The following is a 17226-nucleotide window of genomic DNA, read 5'->3' on the forward strand; positions in this document are numbered from 1 at the left end:
ATAATTTGGAACAGATGAAAAAGAAAAATAGGACTATCAAAATGGGATGAAGGGAGTAATAAACTAGCTTTGAAAGAAGGATTAAATCAATAAGTAATACAGATACTAATAAACTAACTTTGAAAGAAGGATTAAATCCATACGCCTTTATTTTAAATCTACATCCAGTACAAGTTTAAACATTAATCATACACTTTATGCAAGTTTTAATACTAATCATCCAAGTCATTTTCATTCTAAATTCAAACTGTATATATGAGTTATAGTACAGATTAAAATCTTCTTTCCCCTTTGTTAAAATTGGGTTAATTCCACTTTGTCCCCCCAAACTTTGGACGATTACCCACTTCAATCCTTAAACTTCAAAATGGGACACTTAAGTCCCTAAACTTATAAAATGGGACATTTAAATCCCTAAACCCTTATAAAATGGGACACTTCGACCACCAACGGTATTGAGGATTGTTAACAATTTTTTTTAAGTGGGAAGTATTTATAAGTTTAGGGACTTAAGTGTCCCATTTTGAAGTTTAGGAACTGAAGTGGGTAATCGTCCAAAGTTTGGGGGACAAAGTGGTATTAACCCGTTAAAATTCGACCATTTGAATACTTAACGTCGTCGTTTCGGAGGCGTTTCCCACCATAACAATCTGTTACAAACCTTAGAGCCCCCCGAAACAGATAAACCTTCCGTTTCTCCCTCTCATGGCAACTTTACCCCATCACTCCCCCTTCCTGAGGCTCTCCAACCCACCCGAACCAAACTCCATCTCCAAACCCGCAAATGCAACCCGTCCAAGAACAACCCGGTTAACAATTCATTGCAAAAAACCCAAGAACGAGGAAGCATTCAAGGAGAAGAAGAAAGCCCACGTGGACTACGACAATGGGACCCATCGTGTCTCTGTACAAGTCAGCGGGCTCCGGGCATCCGACTTGCCGAAGCGGCACCGTTTACGGGTCGCAACCGACCGGTTCCAGAAGGACTGGTCCATCTCAGAGGTTGTGGAGAAGATAATGGCGCTCAACCGGTTTGAGGATATTGAAGGCGTCTTGAACCGCTGGGCTGGCCGGTTTGCCCGCAAGAATTTCCCGGTTCTTATCAGGGTAAGTAAACTTTGATGTTTAGTGAATCTTTTGGGACTTAATTTGTATTTAATCATTTAGTATTCAAGCTACTCAAGCTGGATTTGCTTGTTTCAGCTTGGCTCTAAATTCTAACATTGAGCTTAATATGTTTGTGTTCGATTTGATTGGACTCGTTTACAAATTAAATTTGGCTTTTGAAATATTAACCTTTTAGTTTAACTTTTTGTGGCGCGAAAAGAAAATTTTAAACAATTAAGACTTTAATTTTGTGCTGAACTTTGAATTTGTGGTTTAAGGAGTTCTTTTTGTTACGGCGTTTCTTTTCCATCATTTGCATTTAAACGAAGAAATGCTTGCGACTCGAAATCCTGTTGATAGCGTATGACTTGTTTTGCTTATTAGCCTTTTGACTTCTTGTTTTGGTTTGTTGTTTGATCATCTGAATATTTTTTATATAGACCGTTGAGTTTCTTGTGTTTATGTGGTATAGGAAATAACTCAAACAGGTTCAATTGAACATAGCATTCAAGTGTTTTCTTGGATGAAGAATAAGAAGATATATTGTGCAAGAAATGATATCTATAATATGATGATAAGATTACATGCTAGGCATAATCAAGTGGATCAAGCACGTGGCTTGTTCTTCGAGATGCAACAGTGGAGGTATTCTTTTTCATTAACTTTATTTTTTCTGTAAAAACATCCACCATCTAGCTTCTATTAATTCCTGCCCTTGTTGCTTATCTTTTTCCTTATAGATGCAAGCCGGATGTTGAAACCTATAATGCACTCATTAATGTGCATGGTCGAATTGGTCAGTGGCGCTGGGCAATGAATATCATGGAAGACATGCTTCGTGCAGCTGTGTGTAATTGTATTTTTCTTTCCTGATCAATCTTTTTGTAGTTTAATCTGAGCTTTCTTCTTGATTTTGATTCCTTTTCTAGCTTTCAATTAGTGTATGCTAAAAGTAATCCACTTCAACATGCCTGCAAGCAAACATTGTAGTTATTTTACCACAATTGCTTTCGTTCCCTTATTCATGACTGTGTGAATGATATAGCGTGAAAGCTTTAGTGACATTAACATGTTGGAGGTGAAATATTTTAACAAACATCAAGTTTTCACTCCATCAATGGGTTGAAAAGACATGAAGATGCTGAAAACTTACTCCATCAAACTCCATTAGAATCAAACAATTGACAAAGAATAAAATTCATTAGGCTAGATGCACTTCTTCAACAGTTCTAATCATGGTCACCCATGTCAACTGTTCTTGTTACATTAAAGTTGGAAGTTTCTCTTCATCTGTTTTGAAGATTTGTCATTGTATAGACATCTTTGTGACCTTGATTGATTCATGCAGATTCCACCAAGTAGGTCAACTTACAACAACTTGATCAATGCATGTGGATCTACTGGTAATTGGAAAGAAGCTCTTAGAGTTTGCAAGCAAATGACCGAAAATGGAGTGGGGCCTGATCTGGTGACCCACAATATAATGCTATCTGCATATAAAAGTGGGGCTGAATATTCTAGAGCATTATCCTACTTTGAACTGATGAAAGGAACAAATATTCGTCCTGACACTACTACCCTTAATATTATTATACATTGCCAGATAAAGCTTGGTCAATATGAGAAAGCTGTTCAACTTTTTAATTCAATGAGAGAGAAAAGAGCAGAATGTCACCCTGATGTTGTAACATTTACTAGTATCATGCATATGTATTCGGTTTTGGGCCAGGTTGAAAACTGCAAAGCTGTTTTTAACTCACTGCTAGCAGAAGGTTTGAAGCCTAATGTTGTTTCATATAATGCATTACTTGGTGCACATGCTTCATCTGGGATGAGTACAGAGGCCTTATCAATTTTTCATGAGATGAAACAGAAGGGACTCAGGCCAGATGTTGTCTCTTTTACATCTTTGCTCAATGCTTATGGAAGGTCACAGCAACCACAGAAGGCCAGGGAAATATTTGAGATGATGAAACAGAACCATTGCAAACCAAATCTAGTGAGCTATAATGCTCTCATTGATGCCTTTGGTTATAATGGGCTTTTATCTGAAGCTGTTGAAGTGTTGCATGAAATGGAGCAGAATGGCGTCCAACCTAACGTTGTTACAATTAGTACCTTGTTGGCGGCCTGTGGCAGGTGTTGTCAAAAAGTGAAGATTGAATCCATATTGCGAGCTGCTGAGTTGCGGCACATTAAATTGAACACAGTTGCATATAATTCTGCGATTGGAAGTTACATGAATTTTGGGGACTTTGATAAAGCAATAATTTTATATGGGTCGATGAGGAAACATAATGTTAAACCCGATTCTGTCACTTACAATGTGTTGATAAGTGGTTGCTGTAAGATGTCAAAGTTCTCTAATGCACTTGAATTTCTCAATGAAATGTTGGACCTCAAAGTTCCATTATCCCAAGAGGTGTATTCATCTGCTATATGTGCCTATAGTAAACAGGCAAGGACTATCGATTTGTGACTACTGTCCCTGTAATTAGATTCTCCCATACTTATCTCTCTCTCTCTCTCTGTCTCTCAGGGTCAACTTGCTGGAGCAGAATCAATGTTTTCCATGATGAAGATGGCTGGTTTTCATCCCGATGTTGTCACATATACTGCTATGCTACATGCATATAGTGTTGGTGGTAAGATCCTATGTTGGACTATGCTCCGTTTGGATTAGTTGTTTTTGGGGATGTTTTTGAAAAACTTTACTGTAGCAGAGTTTTTAGAGTATATTTTGAAATATCTTTAAAAAATATTTTAGGATATTTAAGAGTAGAAGAGTTTTTAGAATATATTTTGAGATATTTCTTAAAATTTAAAAAAAATTTAAACTAATTTTTAGATTACCTTTTAGAGTACTTTTTAAAAATTTTTATTGTATTTGAAAAACTAGTTTTTGAAAAACACCCCAAAAACAGGGGATCCTTTACTGATATTAAGAAGCTCAAACTGAATGTCTTGTGGAAATTCCGTATGCAGATGATTGGGAGAAAGCTTTTGCAATATTTCAAGAAATGGAATTGCATGGTGTCCAGCCAGATTCTATAGCTTGTTCAACTCTTATGAGAGCTTTTAATAGAGGATGCCAACCAGGAAAAGTTCTGCTTGCTGCAGATTTTATGAAAGAAAAGAAGATCCCCTTGTCAGATGCTATTTTCTCCGAAATTATCTCAGCATGTACCATGTTAGTTTTTCACTTTTTAAGCATGTTTTTCACGTTACAATGCTAATTTCTCTATTGTAGAATCCTTCTGCAGTTTTTAACGGATATGATTGGATTCTGTTATTTTGTGTGGGTATAAGTTTGATTTTTGTGGCCTGGTTATAAGCATGATTTGAAGTGTTCTTTTTTACATATTTACAATGCACTTATGGATGTGGCTAGCTGGTTGGATCAGTGGCACTTGTGAAATTTACTGCACCATGTAACAGCTTTTTGCTTTAAGTTACAGAAAAAGAAAACATGCTAAATCAGCTTAGCATAAGAAAGTGGGAACGATGTTGAGTGGTTTCTAGTGTTCCTCATGTAACTTAATAGGTTTCTGGAACATGGTGAAATACTTGGTCATCTCTGATTAACATGCTAGTGCAAATTGATTAATCATTCAAAGGCATGTCTTATTGTTGTCAAACCAAAAATACAAGAGCTAAACTAGGAATGCAACTGATCACTGACTGGCAAAGTTTAGGGGTATCTGGAATTATCTCAAATGTGATGGTTTTCCTTTATGCTCATGTTATTGGATTAGTAGAATTATAGCGGAGTTTTCCCTATTATAAAACTTCTGTGATTGGTACTGGATAGCAACTTGTGAACTTGCTTCAGAAATTCCACTGTGTTTTCTATTCCTGGTCTTTAAATCATTTGTTTGTGAATGAAGCTTGCGAGATTGGAGAAGAACTACTGAAATTATAAAAATGATGGAGACTTCATTAGCTATTGTCTCTGTTGGAACTCTTAATCAACTTTTGCATTCTATCGGGAAATCTGGGAAGATTGAAACCATGATGAAGGTAATTGGAAGCTTCTCATTTATTCTTCTCTTATACCTAGAATAAATGCAACAGCATTTCCTGACGCAAAGTAGGATCTATTTTCTCTTTCCTAATTTGAAGTCTGAGTCATGATGCCTTTATTATCCTTTTCGTATCAAATACAGTTATTCTACAAGATGGTGGCATTAGGTAGTGAAGTCAACTTCTCAACGTATTCAATTCTCTTAAAGAATCTTTTGGCTTCTGGAAATTGGAGGAAATATGTGGAGGTAAGCTCATAAAATGCCTCTGTTATTTTCCCTGTTTATACATTGATATAGACATGCATCAATGTGCATGTGCCTGTGTATCTGGACATATTGTCATGATCATTGGACTACTAAACTAAAATATGTGCCTTCACCAAAATGCTCATGTAAGAATTAGGTGATGACCCTTCTGGATTATGCAGGTAAACTTGTCCTTAAATATTATATAGGGGAAAAGCTATAGATGGAGAAGTTCCAGTTACAAGATTATGAATCTGGTATTATATTTACTCTGCCTGTTTGAGAAGACTGCTCAATTGGCATGAAATCTAGGAATCTTGGAGTTAAAAGTCACTACATCCTGCTTCTGGCTGGAAGCACTTGACATGTCATGTTTTTTGAGTTGGGATTATATGAGATAGCTGTTCCCATTTGTAGTTGGAAATGGAATATACTGAATCTTACTCATTCATTCAGTCTCTCCTTGAGCTATATTCAGCTAAATTCTGATGCAGGTTCTGCAATGGATGGAGGATGGAGGAATTCAGCCTTCAATGAAAATGTACCATGACATACTATCCTTTGCTCAAAAAAGCGCTGGAATTCAGTATGGAGCTACCATACAAGAGTGTGTTGGTAAGTTAGCACTCAAAGGGGCAATTAGCATCTCTGTTGCATACTATTTATGCAGAATACCACTCCCTATTCTTACTAAGAAACTGAAGAAGCCTCAAAAAACTGAAAGATTTGATTTGTTGCATGCTTTTATCTTGAGGAATCTTTCTGGAAAATTGCTTTTGACCTATTTTTATGCATGTAAATAAGATAGTAGAAGGCAATCAGAGGTTCCTGAAATTGAGTTTTTAACTTTAAAAGTGATTTTACATTAGAACCTGAATTCCATTCCATGCTTAAGCTTTCAATTTTGTCACAATGTGTGTGTAGCTCTAAGTAGTGGCGCATCTGAACAATCGCTTGGCTTTGATAATTCGATTTATCTTCATATAATCCTTGAGTCTGACTGCAAAAAGCTTTTGACTCAAATTGCTACTTTTTAGACTGAATTGCAGATAATATATCACTGAGTTGATTGACTTGACCAAGCCTGGAATTTGTTGACTAATCAACTTCAGTCAAGCTACAACTAGTTTGGCTTTGTATTGGTTTCCTCAGGAAACCTTCTCAAAGGCATTTAATCATGTAAATCTTTGAGTTCTATAATTACTTCTTCTTCGAATGTGAATAGCTTGGAATTGCTTATGCTTTATTTTTTGACTGAAAATGTTCCACTTAAGTCTAGGACCAGAGTTACCTTGCACATCATGCCCAAGTAACAAGGATGAAATTGAGGATCTTCTATCTTGATCCTTCCATGTCTTCCATACGCAGGAAGAAACTTTTTCTCTTGCTCATTTCATTTGATTACAATTTTGAATGCTTGACAGAATCCATGAAGAGGAGAAGTAAGGTTGAAGCATCGCTGGAAAAGCCAAGAGAATCCTCCTCGCAAGCCCAAGCATTGATAGGTGGAGTAAAAATTTTATAGGAATGATCTGGCAGTTGCAGCAGAAACAGGGAGTGCATAATCTTGATGTTCTTACATAGCTTGGATAAACTTCCATGGCTTGGTTTCAGGAATCTAGTTTCATTCGTCTGCTCAATGTGATAAATAACAGAAAGGATTATAGCAGCTTATCTCTCAAATCACCGAGTCTGCATCAGGGGTGGGGGAAAAAGCCATAACATGTAAATGTCTCGCTATAATAGATGCTCTGTTTCACGAAACAACTGTCATCAGTTAGTGATTTCTCCCATTAACGCCTATATGCAGGATTTATAACTGTGTAGTCCAAAAGATTATGTAATTCAAAGCCAGAGAAAACGATAGCGAGTTTACTTTTGGCTTAAGTGAAGGGCCATAATAATGTCAAGTCAGTGAAAATGGAAAGTTAGCTTGATTTTTAATCGGTTTTGCGCTGTAAAGTTTCACCGGCTTCATTTTAAATTTTTTTTTCTCCCTATTGTACAGTTTTTGGAAAGGGAACAAAATTATTTGGTTTAAATCGAATACTGTAACGCTGAACCTGTATATGGTTGTTTGTTCAACAATTCAACCAGGCCTCCTGGGGCTGACTGAAAAGGGATATTATGCCAATAGACCATTCAGTGGTGTGTTAATTAACAACCTGTGGAGAAATTTCATTCATAATGCAATTGGAAAGAGTTTTTCACAAAAGAAACATTAAAGAGAGAGAGAGAGAGAGAGAGAGAGAGAGAGAGAAAGAGCAACAGGAGTCAAGAGTTGCGCGACCAATAGGTAACCAGCAACCTGTTTAGAAGGTACAATTGTCCAAGCTCTTAGCAGTATGTCAAAACAAAACTGATGAGTTGACAAAACATCACATCTATACATGAAATAACAGAAGATACATCTTGTATTTTATCATGTGTATACATTCCCCCGTTGTAAATGCAAGCAGCCTTAGTTAAGTGTACATGTATTAACAAATCAAGAAATGCTCAGGCCTCAGATTCTATTCATACATTCACCCTGTATAGGTCCAAGCATTACAAAGCAGAACAGGACAAAATTTTTAGGGCCATCGAGATTGTACTTTGAACCCCACAAGAGTAGTGACTACCAAGTTCAAGCTCAATTATGGAAAAGAGCAATTGATCTATCCGAAACAACTGTGCAATACCCAGAATAGCGATAATCCATGTTTAGCCTGAAAAGTCCAGTCTGCACAATTCAAAAACCAGCAGGGTGGAAGCCACTACTCTTCATGCTTCGTAGTATCCCCCTAAAAAATCATAATTATTGATGGTAATGAACTCCAGAAGAGCATTCAAACTGAAAGAACAAAGTGCAATGACAAACAATCAGTGATTAATTTCCCAAACAGCAAAAGGTTTTAAGGGCCATTGAAGTTGTACCAAAAACCCCCACAAAGTTGTGACTGCCAAGTGCAAAATCAACTATGCAAAAGCAAATGAACTGCTGAAACAATGTGCAACACCAAGAATAGCTATAATCCATGCCTAGCTTGCGAAGTCCAGTCAGCACAATTCGACATTCCTTGAAACATCATACTTGTTGATCATAATGAACTCCCTAAAAGCAATTTTATTAGAAGAACAAAGTGCAGCAACAACCAACCAGTGATTGATTTCCCAAATAGCAAAAACAAAAGGTCAAAAGCGCACAAAACACCCAAAAAGACATCAACATGGCAACAAAGAACCAGATTGTCCAAAATCAATGAAGTCATATTAAAAAATCAAATAATTTGCGAAAAACAGTACCATCGGCTATTGCTTTTTTGGAGTTGGGAGGTGTATACTTCTTGTCGTTTGCTGTTAGGTTTCCAAAAGAAATCCAAATTAAGCAGAAGGATGACAAGTACATTAAAAGATATGGAACAACAATATGAAATAATCCTAGCTACTTTGAAAATTCTTGATATCATATGGGAAGAAAAAGTAATTACCTACTAACACCAGCAGTGAGGAATGAATTTCCAATGCAATTTTGGTACACTGAACAGCAGATTATAGCCCTTGTCATTTCTTGAAGAAGTTGGCAGTCATCCAGAGTTGCTCGGACGGTTGTCTTTAACTTTGACCAAAACTGCTGAGCATCATCTTATTATGTTTATGAATGAGACGCTTACTGCTTCAGGTTTGAAAGAAACAGAAGCAACCTTTGTCCTTTCAATAAGATCCATAAATCATCACAGTACCAACATGCACAAAAAACTCAAAACTCATCCTCGAGGGGGTTAAGATTCAGAAGTGAGACTTCGGTCGAGAAGAGCATAAGACCGACCGCTGGAGTAGAATGCAAAGGGCGGAAATAAAAGTGAACTTTTGAAGCATAGACCGCCTTCATGAACCCAGAACAGACCACATACTAACTTGTATCTTAAGATACAGGTCGGCCTTCAAGTAAAATATTTTGGGAACAGAACACAGACTTGGGCGATTAATAGGTAGGCAGTAACCTGTTTAGAATACAATGTCCAAGTTCTTAGCAGTATGTCAGACCAAAATGAACCATGACAGGAATCTGTTAAAACAAAATCACATCTATAAATGGAAAAAATTAAAAACATAATTTAAAAAGAACATGTAATATATTCCCACTCGTGAATTCAAGCAGGCTTAAGGTACATGTATTAACAAGTCATGAAATCTTTAGGCTCCAAATGCCATTTATGTGTTCTCATTGTATAGGTCCAAGCATTTCAAAACAAAACGCCACTACATTTTTAGGGCCATGGAAGTTGTACCTATGAACCCCAAAAAGTAGTAACTGCCAAGTGCAAAGTTAGATACTCAAAAGCAACTGAACTGCCAAAACAACTATGCTACACCCATGATAGCTATAATCCATCCTAGCTTGCAAATTCCAATCCATAGAATTCGACAACCAGCAGGGTGGCAGCTACCACCATTCATGCTTCAGAGTATATCCCTTAAAAAACCATAACCGTTGATGCGATTGACAGGGTTTCCGGTCTAATATAATGAACTCCAGAAAACCATTCAGACTAAAAGAAGAAAGTACAGCAACAACCAACCAGATTAATTTCCCAAAAACACCAAAAAAGACATTAAAATGGCAGCAGAGAACCAGATATAGAAAAAGAAATAAAATTATATAAAATATCAAATAATTTGAGGAAAACCGCACCATCAGCTATTGCTTATTGGAGTTCAGAGTCAATCTGGATTGCTAAATTCTCGCAAAAGGCCAATCCATATACCTTTCGTCATTTGCAGTTAGTTTTTCAGAATAAATCCAATATAAGCAGAAGGCTGGAATACATACATTGAAAAATAAGGAACAACAAAAGGAAATAACCCTAGGTAGGTTGATAATTCTTGAAACATTGTGGGGAGAAAAAGTGATTACCCACTGACAGCGGTGAAGAATGAAGATCCAACACGTTCATGGCACATTGAACTGCAGCTTATGGCCCTTGTCAATTCTAGTAGAAACTGCTCTCTTCCATGGTTGCCTTGGATGGCACTCTTAACCTTTAAGCAAAACTGCTGAGAATCATCTTGTCATGTTTATGATGGCTTATGCTTACTGCTTCAGTTTTTAAAGAAGAAGAAGCAGCATCTGTCCTTTAAATAGGATCCATGTATCATCATGGTGCCAACATGCAGAAAAGACCAAACTCATTCTTCAAGGGACTCAGAATTCAGAAGTGAGACCTTTACCCAGAAAAGCATATGAGCGGCTGCTGAAGTGGAATGTGAAGGGTGGAAATAGAAGTCAACTAGTGCAGTATAGACCACCTTCATGAACCCAAAACAGACCAGGTACCAATGATTTCTGTCTTAAGCATACAGGTCTAGTTTCAAGCAAAACATTTGGAGAAATGGAAACCCAGAATCTGAAACTGAAAACCAAGCCATAACTCATGTAGGAACCCAAATTACCCAATTTTAGACCAACAGAAGTGGGTTTGTGGATTTAATCTGCCAGATAAACACTACTTCAAAAATAACCTCCTAGTACTCTCCAGATGGGGCAGAGAAGCCAAAAATCTGCAACGTTGAATGAAAACCAATCGCTAGAAACTTACCCATGTGACACACTTTCCAGTTTTCTTACTTTTCTATATCTATGATGAATTAAAAGGGATTTAGTATTTTTGTAAAGATAGGAATCAAAATTGTATCCCATGGACTTCATTTCTTTTAAGAGATAAAATGCATCCTCCGCCTTCTCTTGAGAATGAAGTAACATAGTTAGTAGATTGTTGCAGATTCGTGGCATCAATCGGATGCCTTTCTCCAGAGTGTACAGGAAAATGCTAATTGCCTGATCCAGCTTTCCATCATTGCAAAGACTCTGGATTAACATCACACAACCAGGAGCAGATATATTTATAGAAAGCTCCTCAAGGATGGAGAAAACCTTTAAAGCCTCCTCTGTCCTTTGTGCCTGACACAGACCAATGAGCCAAATATTATAAGGTGCAGAATCAAAAGTTACTGACTGAAAATCAATTTCAAGTATCCCTTTAACAGCCATTTCCAAGTTTCCCTCCTCAAAATGTTTTTCAATGGACCCAATTTTTTCATTTGCCTCACCACCAACAGCCTTCATATATTTCAACCAAATGCTAGAAGCCAGAGATGTCTTCATCTTTCTGCAAGCCCAAGTCATAAGTGACTTGTAAACCTCTGGGCCAGGCGTGCATCCATTATTACTCATCTGTTCAAAGAGCTTAAATGCATCCTCTTCACGACCAGCCATCTGAAGCCCATCTATTAGAGTTCCATATGTGATTTTATCGGGAGAATGCCCCATGAGTTGGAGCTCCTCAAAAAGTTTGAAAGCACCATTCAAATTGCCACCTTTGCATAAGCCATTTATCAAAATGTTGTATGTTATGACATTTGGTACAACCCCACTATCAGCCAGCTGCATGAGAAGCTTGTAAGCTTTTAATATCGACCCAGAGTCGCACAATTTCTCCACCATTGTTTGGAGGCTTGCACTATCAAGAACTCTATCTGCACCCTGAGAAAGCCTTAGAAATAATGAAGGGTTTTTTCCTATCTCCATCCTGTAGAACATAAGGTGAGCTTTCTCAAGCAGACCAGACATACATAAACCATGAATAAGAGAATTAAAGGTTACAACAGAGGGAAAGCAGCCAATCTTCTCCATCTCATCAAAAATATTCTGCGCCTCTCGAACCATGCCATTCTCACACAAAGCACAAATTAAAACAGTATAAGTGCATGTATCAGGGAAGAGATCATTCCTTGAAATTTCTAGCTGAAGAGACCGCGCTTGATCTAACAGACCTATGTCACAGAACCCCTTAATTAAAGTATTGTAACATTGAGTATCTGGTACAACACCCCTTTGTGTCATGTCCTTCAACAGATTCAAAGCATCCTTTAACCTTCCAGCTTGCGATAGCCCACGCATCATAGTCGTATATAATACTCGATCAGGTATCACAGGAATCTCAAAAAGTTTCTGAAAGAGTTCGTGTGCTTCATCAATCCTACGGGCTCTAATCAAGCCATCAACCAAACAACTGTAGCCTGGTAGTTTAACGGCATAGCCATCTTTTGTAAAAGACTTCAACAGGGCAAATGCCTCATCAACCCTGCCCAACTTACAAAACCCATTAAGCAAAGCATTATAAGTGACATTATCCGGCAAACAACCACTAGTCTTCATCAAATTAAACAGCCTATGTGCATCATCAGTCCTCTTCGCCTGACACAAACCCAAGAGAATCATAGTGTAGGTAGTCTTATTAGGCAACAATCCTAGATCACGCATTTCATCAAACAGATGTAACGCATCCTGAGTCTTCCCACTCTTGCACAACCCATGGATCAAAATGTTAAAAGTCGAGCAATTAGGCCTACAATTTGATTTCAACATCATATTATACAGTGCCAACGCTAACAAAATGACATCTTTCTTAACTACAACATGCAATATTATGTTATAAACATATAAATCCGGTGTACAATCGAACTCTCTCATTTTCCCGAATGTTTCCACGGCCTTTTCAGCATTTTTAATCTTCCAATACGCCGAAATCAATACGGCCAATGCAGCTGAATCCATAGGACCCACCCGTTTCCTAACCTCGTCAAAAATCCTCCAATATAACTCAAACCCATCAAGATGACCACTTTTACCACTACAATTATCCCCAACAAGCATGTCAACTATTAAACTATGTGAAGCCCGGCTGCGAAGACGCTTGTTCTTCATAGCCCAGATAAAAAATCTAAATCCCAATTCAAGGTTTTTCTTTTTTTCTTCAATAACAGAAGCTACCACTTCACGAGTTAGAAAAGGGACTACCTTCTCAAGAGCTGGCTCCATTGGGCTAATTTGCTCAATGATATTGAGAACCTCATTGGTGACCGCCAATTTGCAAGAAGATGAAGAAAATGATGCCCGGCGACGGTGAAGGTTATACGAATAAGAACGGGAAATCACATCGGAAGTCGTCTTTCTTAACATTTTCAATTGGTGGCGCTGAGAAGTTCGTCTGCGTGAAATCGGAGCATTGTGGCGAGCAGTAATGGGCCTGTTGTCTGTTGCGGCCTATTCGGAGGAATGGGCTTTGGCCTTAAGTACTTGGACGCATAAGAACAGCCAAGTTAAATTTGTTTTGCAGTTCAGCCTAAAGTCCGAAATGGAGTTCCTATCTAGGGGTGGCAATGGGGCGGGGGACACCTCCCCCAATCCCCGCCCCGTTGCATTTTAATTCCCCCCGCCCCCGGTTTTCCCTGATCCACCCCGGCCCCGCTTCCCCCGAGGGGGCATCCGTAGGGTTAAAAAAATTTATTATATAATTTTATTATAATTAAATTTGAGTAAATAATCAAGTACTAAAATATCAACACATCACCAAATTATTATTCATTGTAATTTCACAATTAAAACTCATAAAAATAATTAAACAAAGGTTATTTGAATACAATCTAATATGATAAAACAAATATAACTAAAATAATCAAATTTTCACTTTTGATACAAATACAATCACTAAATTATTATTGTATTTTTTTTTAGAAAAAAGTGTTATTGTATTAAGTATAGTTAGGAATTTAACATAAATGTATTAATAAATTTAGTATAAATAATTAATAATTCTTATTAACAAACATGTATAATTAGTAGTATAATTGATAATATCATTATATATATAATTATGTACATATATATATTTTCAAACGGGTGGCGGGGTAGGGGAGTATACCCGCCCCCTTTCTAAACGGGGGGAGAAATTCCCCTCCGCCCCCGCCCCAATGACTCCCCTCGGGCAACCGCCCCCGTTGTCATCCCTAATCCTATCGGCGAATGAGGGGTGTAGGCGGGTCAAGTTACTTCTGAATAACTTGCGAGCAGCTTGATCAAACACTTAGTTGATTAAGTTCAAACTTGAATTCAAGCTACTCAATGTATATAGTGTGTCAAGTTCAGGCATTAGTATTTAGTACTCGAGTATTCAACGAGTCTAATCGGATAGTTGTATTATTTATATAATATATATAATTATAAAATAGCTATTATGGGTTCATGTCTTATCAAAAATCGAACTCAAACTCGAGCACAAGTAGCTTACATTGGTATTGATTGAGTTCGAAATCAAACATCGTGCTACTCATGTTCGACTCGACTTGATAGCACTATACTGGCGAATTCGTTAAAGAGTGAACAAAGGATAACACGATAAATAAAAGAAAGTAAGATACTATCTTACTACTAATCTTGTTATTAATATGAAAAAAATATCCATATTCAATGTTTATTATTTTTAAATTTTGGCGGTAAAATAAGAATTTTGTTATATTAGTTAGTTATAATTAATTTATAAAACTATTAATTACTTGTGTTTTATTTCTTTTTATAATTCTTATTTCGTGATACTAAATTGTAACTTATTGACAAATAAAATTTTTTTTGTAATTACCGTGCACTAGAATGTGCATAAATCAGAGGTTTGAATAATTCTTTAATTAAGAAATATCGCTCAAAGATAGAAGATTAAAAAAATGGAGTTAAATGTCAAAGTTTGTATGCCACTACAACTTAACGTTGTGCAATTTTTTTTTTTGTGACTAAAGCAGTAACATAATTTTAATGGTGACGGGGGAAACTGAATAATTAATTGGTTAAAATGTTCAATTTGAATAAGTCGTCAAATCCAAGCTAGAAAAGTTCGTTGCACCTCTTTTTTCTTTGTTTTCCAAGATCACTTTTGTCAGAGGACGACTTGGAGGCAGATCTTTTGAGTTTTGATGATCTATATAAACAAATAAACAGCACCAATAACGAATAACCACGAAATCCTCATCTTTGTTCATTTTCGCCGTCCTCAAGGATGGATAGAGAATAAAAATTATAGAAATGATGGAGCATTTTTCCCCCTTTTTTTTGTAAAAACAAAATGCAAAGAACTGTTCCTTTTTTTAACCTAAAAAAAGGAAAGGGAAAGGTGTATTTTATGCTATCCATACACAAAGATAATTTATCCTAAATTCACTTGTCCTCTTGCCACATCATTCCAATTTGTTAGAAGAGTCAAAAATCAACTAGCAATTAGTCAATTGTATGAACTACTATATAAATTTGCAATTCAGCGGCGGTGGGCTGAAGTTATGCGCATCAATCGCACAAGGTTGGTCCAATGGTAAGGAGATGTTTTTTATTGTTCTTCCTGCTATTGAGTTCATGATTCGAATCCAATATCTAGTATTATCGGAAGTGAAAATCGTGCAGGAAAGAACGGAAGGGTTACAAAAAAAGAAAAAAAGAAAAAAAGGATCTTTCTTCACTTTATTTTTATTTGCAACCAACCATTTCCTTGATGAAGGACTTGACTTTTCTTCAGTAGATTCTCTATTTATTTCTCGCAGTACATGTTTAGATACACGACACGTGTCTTTATTTATTAACAAAAATTAGGATTAATCAAATTTAAAACGATTATGTCTCTTTCTAGTAAATGAATACACATGTCATATATTTAGATGTACAATGCGAGAAATGAAGAGCGAATCTACCGAAAAGAACCCAAATCACCTTAATGAAATGCACATGCAATTTTTTTGCAATCAAATCTAGAGACTATCAATTGTCAAAATCATCTACCAAACCAAGGGTGGAAGCTTTAGAAACAGATTTTTTTTTTTTTGTCATACATAACAAATATATCATTGCAACAAATATAATTCAGAAACAAGTGATGTATCTCTCATGATTTGTATGATCATTACTATCTAAAAATTGAACTTAAATTTTTACAGTTGAGAAATCCAATTTCATTGCAAAATGTAACACAATTTTTTTTTTTGGGGGGCCGGGGGGAGGGGGGGACGAAAACAGTTTTCCAAACTATGGTGGCTGCCAGGAGCGGAGGATATGCATGTAAAGTTATGGTGGCTGCCACGAGTTCCACAAGTGGTTTAGAATAGTCTTATTTTTAAATTATTTTTCAGGCTTAAAAGCGAAGGGATAAGGGCCAGGGGTCGGCTGCGTGGGCAATAATGAGATGGAGACAAGCTCAGCCGCCGCACCGTGGCGCCTCGACATCAAGTTGGTGATAACAGATCGAACGGTACTCTTTGATGTTGGACTGTGCTTAAGGAAAATATCAGCCTTGATCTCTACTTCTATTATTGGTTAGTATAATGAAAAATACAACAAATCCTTAAATGGTGAATGTGTTTTTGACATGTGTTTATTAATACGAAAAACTAAGGAAACTATTACCGGAGGGTAGAAATGAATTATCAAAAAAATATGAAATAAGTAGTAATGCTCCCTCCGTCCAATCTGTTTGTTATATTTCGGGAATCTAACTTTTTTAAAAATAATATTTTGATTATGAAGTTTATACTTTTCTTTTCAATTTTACTCTACAAATTTCAAATTTTAAATCTGAATATAAGATACCTTTGAATAAAAGAAGGGACATCATTAGGAATAAAGGTTAAAAACGGCTTTAAGTTTTATAATATGACAAATATTTTGATATATTCCAAAATGAAAAGTATATAGAGAGTATAAATTATTTTAAATTGATATGTCTAAATAATAATTATGTGATCAAAAATTATTTACTTTATCGCAAAAACATTTTTGAGAATATTTTTTTTATTATTTTAAAATTATTTTTATTTCATATATATCAAATCATAAAAATATTATAATAATTATTTCAACCAATCTTTCAAATATGATAGGTTGATTTTTTTTTTTATGAATGGTCAACTGCGTAACATACACGAGTCATATGAATTAAGGATAAAACATTGGACCACAGATTTATGAATTTCGTCGACATTTACTAGGTGGCAT

General features: G+C 36.3%; 2 protein-coding genes across 13 annotated transcripts; one reads left to right on the plus strand and one right to left on the minus strand.

The window, feature by feature from the left end:
* Window positions 1–658: 658 nt before the first annotated feature.
* LOC113696245 (pentatricopeptide repeat-containing protein At2g41720) lies at window positions 659–7322 on the plus strand. The gene is made up of 10 exons (XM_027215659.2): window positions 659–1107; window positions 1580–1752; window positions 1848–1953; window positions 2456–3565; window positions 3647–3752; window positions 4093–4297; window positions 4995–5127; window positions 5274–5378; window positions 5873–5993; window positions 6803–7322. Exons 1-10 carry the CDS (start codon window positions 706–708, stop codon window positions 6901–6903), a joined length of 2562 nt encoding a protein of 853 aa, XP_027071460.1. The 5' UTR covers window positions 659–705; the 3' UTR covers window positions 6904–7322.
* Window positions 7323–7745: 423 nt separating this feature from the next.
* LOC113696246 (pentatricopeptide repeat-containing protein At1g79540) lies at window positions 7746–13477 on the minus strand. Of its 12 annotated transcripts, none has more exons than XM_027215668.2 (4): window positions 10276–13477; window positions 8849–9361; window positions 8664–8714; window positions 7746–8161 (listed from the first exon to the last, which is right to left on the minus strand). In XM_027215668.2, exon 1 carries the CDS (start codon window positions 13378–13380, stop codon window positions 10954–10956), a length of 2427 nt encoding a protein of 808 aa, XP_027071469.1. In that variant the 5' UTR covers window positions 13381–13477; the 3' UTR covers window positions 7746–8161; window positions 8664–8714; window positions 8849–9361; window positions 10276–10953. The 12 variants fall into 12 exon arrangements, with proteins under 12 accessions (XP_027071469.1, XP_027071465.1, XP_027071467.1 ...); XM_027215664.2 differs by having other exon boundaries at window positions 7746–8472; XM_027215666.2 differs by lacking the exon at window positions 8664–8714.
* Window positions 13478–17226: the final 3749 nt, after the last annotated feature.

The sequence above is a fragment of the Coffea arabica genome, chromosome 6e (genome assembly GCF_036785885.1).
Source record: "Coffea arabica cultivar ET-39 chromosome 6e, Coffea Arabica ET-39 HiFi, whole genome shotgun sequence".
Taxonomy (NCBI): domain Eukaryota; kingdom Viridiplantae; phylum Streptophyta; class Magnoliopsida; order Gentianales; family Rubiaceae; genus Coffea; species Coffea arabica.